General features: G+C 65.4%; 1 protein-coding gene across 1 annotated transcript in view; it reads left to right on the forward strand.

Annotated features, from left to right (window-relative positions):
• Positions 1-6,000, forward strand: part of MEGF6 (multiple EGF like domains 6) — a 104,660-nt gene that overhangs the window by 73,044 nt on the left and 25,616 nt on the right. Inside the window, exons 6-9 of the mRNA XM_029230562.1 lie at positions 2,355-2,480; positions 3,391-3,513; positions 4,838-4,960; positions 5,312-5,449. Of these exons, the coding sequence (XP_029086395.1) occupies positions 2,355-2,480; positions 3,391-3,513; positions 4,838-4,960; positions 5,312-5,449 (510 nt within the window). The remainder of the gene's footprint in view (positions 1-2,354; positions 2,481-3,390; positions 3,514-4,837; positions 4,961-5,311; positions 5,450-6,000) is intronic.

The raw sequence follows: 6,000 nt of genomic DNA on the forward strand, positions 1-6,000 counted from the left end.
CTATGGAAACCCCTCGTCTCCCATTTTCTGATGGGCTGTCAGCTTTGCTTCAGGTCTGAGCCTGGTTCTGATTTGCGGGACCACCCAGGCATGGGTCAGTGGGATGTGGGTTCCATGGCCAGGTCTCACAGTGACCCGAGGGGCCTAGAAGCTTCATCCCCAGCTTTGGGCACTGGTCACGCAGAGGCTGGCTGTCTCCTGAGCTGCACAGCCCAACGCCCGAGAAAAACTGCCTTGTTCAGCTTTCTGGCAGTCCAGGGCGCAGGATGCTCGAGGTGATGGCGTGGGGCTTGGCTTCCTCGTGTGCACAGCTTGGGAGCATCCGGAACGTGGGGACTTGTGCAGCAGAGCAGTGAGAGACAGGCTTGGGAGGGTGCGAGGCTGCATGGGGAGCCGGACCCCTCCGTAGCCCCCACCCGCCTGGGATTTCTCCCCCGGTGGGCTCCTGTGGGCCCGGAGCTGGGTTGCCCTGGGCCCGTCTTGGGGGCTCTGCCGTCTGGAAGGGCTGCTTTCCAGCTGTGCCACAGCTCTGTGGGTCGTCCTTGCTGCTGTGGTGTCTGCCCAGCCGGCTGCCCTGCCCCAGGCTCCGAGCCCCTCTCTCCGTGTGCCTGCCCGGCGCTGCCAGGAAGGGCTTCTGATTCCTATTATGAGCTCTGAGCAGGGATGCAGTTGGTGTGAACACGAAAGGGGCCCCAGGAATGGGCCGGCTCAGGCCACGCTCGGAAGCCTCTCTCTGGAGTTGATGGCGGTGCCTTAAGCAGAGCTGTCTCAGGAGAGGCAGGTGGGGCCTCGAGGGTCAGCAGAGTCGGGGGTGGGTGGCTGGACAGGGGGCCCAGAGGCTGAGCGGGATGTTAGACGTGGCCGCCCTGTTTGCCTCCGTTCCACCTGGGACTCGTGTCTCTGCTGCGCCTCCCCGACACGCGGCAGCCACACGACACTGCCACCCTGGCTATCCTCCGCACCCCAGCAGGGCTGGCTCGGCCCCAGAAGGGGACCTGGGCACGGGCTCCTCACACACTCGCCCCATGTGGGAGCCGGCAGGATCGTGAGTGCTGTGTCTTGACTTTGGGGGAACATACTTGCTTTGAAGGAAGCTCTGCCTTTGGCGGACAGCGTGGGCCTGGGCTGCTCTGAGCCCTGAGGCCGCTCACGTGCTCCGCGTATCGTCTGGCTGCTCCCGGACCCACTGGCGTCGGTGGTGCGGGGCGTGCCACTCCTGGCCCCCAAAACCCATGACAATAAATGGTCTCTCCAAACTCGGGCCCTGAGGCCAGTGGCGCCCCGCAGTCTGTGATGACAGCACAGGTGGCATCTGGGGGTGAAGCCCTGCCCCCCGGCGGTCGCAGTGTTTTAGTACCAGGCCTCAGGTTTGCTCTGGTCCAGGCCCACTGGGCAGTGGCCTGCGCCTCCCCAGGGCACAGATAGTAACACATTCTCAAAGCTTTGCTGCAGAGCACAGGGCCTGTCCCTCCCTGACCGCGAGGTCGCTACCAGTGACTTGAAGGAGGCACCAGAGTCCAGGTGCCCTCTCTGGGTGCCCAGCCTCTCTGAGTGGCCCCACCCCCCGCCAGGCACAGCCCCAGCCCATCCACTCAGTACCTGGGCACCCACTCGGCCAGCCTGACCTGCAAGAGCCTTGCCCCGTGTGGGCCTGAGCATGAACACCTGGACCCCTGGCATCCTGGGAGCGGGATGCAGGTCCCTGGCTCTGTGGCCTTACCAAGTGCTGTCCCCACAGCTGCTGGGAGGAGCGGGGACTGTGTGAGGCCAGGTGGGGGTGAGGCCTGGCCTGGGGTGGGCAGGAGCTGCACTGGTCCGTCAGGAGCTGGGGGGCCAGGCCCGCAGGTCATGGTGGCCGTCCACGGAGGCCCACGCCTGCCCCTCTGGCCTGGCCTGATAACCTAGATAGTGGAATGTCGGGGTCTTCGCCAGCCCTTGCTGGCCTGCCACCTCCTCCAGGGAGCCTCCCAGCCTGCTCGGACTCTGAGCCCTGGACGCCTTGGCTCTTAGGGGACCCCGGTGTTTTGCATTCTGTGCTGGGTGGGGCTGGGCTTCCAATGGGGTGGGCGGCCTGCTCTGTGGTGCCTCCCTACACCCAGTCCTGGGGCAGGCTGGGCCAGAGGATCCAGATTCGGACCACGGCCCTGCGTATCCTGTGTGTGGGCCGAGAAGCAAAGCCAGGCCCACGAACTGGACAGGAACAGTGTCGCCCTCTCAAAGCCCCTGCTTCTGGGATGTGGACAGGAAGGAGGAGGGGCTTGGAGGGGCCCGGAGTCTTCCTGCAGGAGGTGCTCTGTGGCTGCCCGGGGCCAGGCCGTCGTCCTGGGCTGACCTGGCTCCTCTCGGGTCCCCAGCCATCAACTCCTGCGCCGTGGGCAATGGCGGCTGCCAACACAACTGTGTCCAGCTCACGGTGACCCAGCACCGCTGCCGGTGCCGGCCCGAGTTCCAGCTCCAGGACGATGGCAAGCGCTGCGCGCGTGAGTGCCACCAGCGGCGGGAAGGGGAGGGCCAGGGCTGGGACTCCCACTGGGACCCCCGTTCTGCACGCACCCACAGACCCGCCCGGGAACCCCACAGCCTGAGCCCCTCCCTGCCTTGCTGCTGGTGCTGGAGGGGGGCCTCAGGGACAGCAGGGGCCCCCTCGGCTGCCGAGAGGCTGTGGGGCATCGTCCAACCCCTGCAGGCACCAGGGAGGAAGCCTGTCAGGCTGTGCTCTGGGGTCACACATCTTCGGGGGGCAGGAAGCTCAGGACGGGGATACGGGGGTGAAAAGGAAGGGCATCCTGCATGTCCCCCGGTTCTGAGGCCCACCTTGGGCTTGGCGTGGGCACGTGGGACCCCAGCCCTGGCCCTTGGGGGCTGCCCAGGCCCCGTCTGACACCTTGCCCTGGGGTCGCAGGACTACCTGTCATGGAAGGGGGTGCTCTTCTGATGGAAAAGGTGGAGCAGGTCTGGGAGACCCCTGAGAAGTGGAAATGGGGACTGGGGCAGGGCAGGTGCTGAGGGAGTAGCTCTGACCCTGCCCGGCCTCTTGGCTCCTGGGTCAGGAGTGTGGGTCTGAGGGGCCGAAGCCAGCAGTGACGGCAGAGCGGCACAGGGCCCGGGGCTGGGGGTTCCGACAGGAGAGGAGGCGCTGGGGGAGCCGGCCGTGAGCCCGCGGCCTGACCAGCGCTGGCCTGGCCGGTGCCCTGCTGTCTTCTCTGCAGTTGTTTGGGGATGCCCGGGGCTAATCTTACTCCGAGTCCACTGCCCAGCCCGTCAGGCCAGAGCAGGAGGGGTGAGAGCTCCAGGTGGGGGCCTCACGAGAGGCCCCGGAGAAGGTACCCAGAACTGCCAGAGCCCCCCATCTCTTGCTTTTGCCTCCATGCCTCCTGGCTGCGACCGTAGGGAGGAACCCGTGTGCGGATCGGAACGGCGGCTGCATGCACACGTGCCGGGCGCTCCGGGGCCTTGCCCACTGCGAGTGCCACACAGGATACCGGCTGGCAGCGGACCGCAAGGCCTGCGAAGGTAAGACGCCCTCCCTGCCCTCGGGCTGGTCCAGGTCAGCTGTGCGGGGCTCGCCTCCTTGCATCCCCCTGCACCGGCCTATGGGCGTGGGGCGGCCCCTGTTGTCACCTTTGGCTGACCTGGAATGACGCAGGTTTATCTCCGGGGCTGGGGGGCAGGGTGGGGGTGGAGGGTAGAGAGGAGGGGCAGGAACCCAAGGAGCTGCTCCCAGCGAGAGTCTCATGTCGGCAGGAAGGCAGATCTCAGGTTGCCTTGTTATTTTTATATGTTTCTCGTGTTACCTAAGTAGTACCTGCTTGTTAGGGAAACAGGAAAGGGTGAGGGAGGAGAGAGGAGGAAGCGTCACCGTGACCCGGGTGGCATCCCCGTGTCGGATTCCAGGTGTCTCTACAGCTTGTTTGTTAGTGGGCACATCTAGCATCATCCCAGAGCCCGGTCGGGCACAGCTTTCTAGAACGCGCTCCGACCTCCTGGCTGCATGGGTGTCCGCTATGCGGTGTTTGTTAGTTTCCCAGTCATGGGACTCAGGTGTCCCTGCTCCTCCCTTTACAGGCGGCTCTGGACGAGCAGCCTTGGGGAGGGGTCTGTGCGCATCCCCCGTAACTCTGAAGCGATACGGTGTGTCCAGGGCAGGCAGCAGTCATTTTCCCAGGCATCCTGCCGGATGGCCATCAGAGAGACGGGGCCCGCAGGTGTGGAAGCTTGTGGTTCCATGTCACCACCAGGAAAGCGTTTTAGGCATCGTTGCCAATGTGACGGGCACGTCCTGGCACTCTGGATGGAGGTGGCTTCAGAGGGTGCAGTGGGAGACGGGGCTGAGGGTCAGCTTCGTCCCATGGACTCTTAGGGGTGGGACCAAAGCAGTTGTCGGGGACACTGGGATTTGTGTCCTGAGGCCAGTGCCACGTGGCTGCGGGGAAGAAGCTGGTAGCCTCTCCCTCGATGTCAGCGTGCGCTTTCTCCGGATGGCCCCCCAGAGGCTGGTGGTAAAAGGCCCCTCCTGTGCCCGGCCCTGGATGGGGGGAGGCTTGGCGAGGGCGGGACATGCACACCTCAGAGACCGCGGGCTCAGAGAGGTAGAGTCCCTCACCTGATGCTGCTGGTGGGGCCTGAGCCCAGACTTCCAGCCACGCCTTCCTCGCCCTGGGAGGGAGCTCGGCTCTACACCTGGAGTGCGATGGTGAAAGCACAGGTGCTCAGAGGGAAGGCGGGGGAGGGCCCTGGGGCCCTGGGCCCCGACCCCTCCGCAGAGATCACCCCTGGGAGCCGAGTCTCTCAGGCCAGTGGCCCAGAGCCCCCCACCCCGCCCATGTCTCCCACCCAGATGTGGATGAATGTGCCACAGGCCTGGCCCAGTGTGCCCACGGCTGCCTCAACACTCATGGGTCCTTTAAGTGTGTATGCAACGCAGGCTACGAGCTGGGTGCCGATGGCCGGCAGTGCTACCGTGAGTGGACAGTGGGCAATAACACCACGGGGCGTGGAGGGGCCTGCGGGGGGTAACACAGCTCCCCAGTCCCAGCCCACCACGGCTGCCAGCTCGCTTTGGCCGAGGAGCAGAGATTCCTTGTCAATCAAGGGCAGTGCCGGGCTTGGGGGCTGTGTGTGGGCCCCGGGAGGGTGGGAGGAGGACGGGAGACCCCAGGAGGACAGAGGGTTCCAGAGCCCGCCTGGCCCAGGAGCTCTGTGCTGTCTGTTTCCCAGCAGAGTGGCAGCGGCTGGGGCCGGGAGGGCCATGCCGGCTCGGGGTGTCACCCCAGCCCCTGTCCCACGTCCCTGGTGGCGGGTCTCGCCGCAGGGATTGAGATGGAGATAGTGAACAGCTGCGAGGCGGACAACGGCGGCTGCTCCCACGGCTGCAGCCACAGCAGCACAGGGCCCGTCTGCACCTGCCCCCATGGCTACGAGCTGGACGAGGACCAGAGGACGTGCATTGGTGCGTGCCACCTCCCTCCCAAGCGCCCCACCCCCAAGCCAGGGACTTGCTGCTGCCCTGGGTCTGCACCTGGCTTTGATGCCATGACAAGGACGCGCCCTCCCATCACCCCCAGTCCTGCCCCGGGTGGAGGCGGGAGTAGTACGAGGGGGCCTAGTGAGAGGCAGCATCGCGACCCACCCTGCCAAGTGCCCACCACACCTCCACCTCTGCTCAGCCACCTGGTCAAATGCCCACGTGCCGGGAGTAGCACCCGAAACACTGTGGTGTGCGAGCACGCCCTCTGCACGGGGAGACCCTGCTTCCGGTATGACTCCCCACTACCCTCCAGCCCCCAGTCTGCCCCCACAGCAGGCGGGACGGCCCTGGGGCCGTGACCTGTGTCTTGCGTGTGTCTGTGTGTGCAGGACCAGGACATGTGTGCATGTGTGATTGTATGCGAGTACATGCAACTTACATGTAGGTGTGTGCGTGGTTGTGTGTATGGGGTTGTGTGCATGGGGTTGCATGAAGGTGTGTGTGGGAGCCTGCAGGTGTGCATGTGGTGTGTG

This window comes from Monodon monoceros, unplaced genomic scaffold (genome assembly GCF_005190385.1).
Source record: "Monodon monoceros isolate NGI ecotype Baffin Bay Population unplaced genomic scaffold, NGI_Narwhal_1 Super_Scaffold_18, whole genome shotgun sequence".
Classification (NCBI taxonomy): Eukaryota; Metazoa; Chordata; class Mammalia; order Artiodactyla; family Monodontidae; genus Monodon; species Monodon monoceros.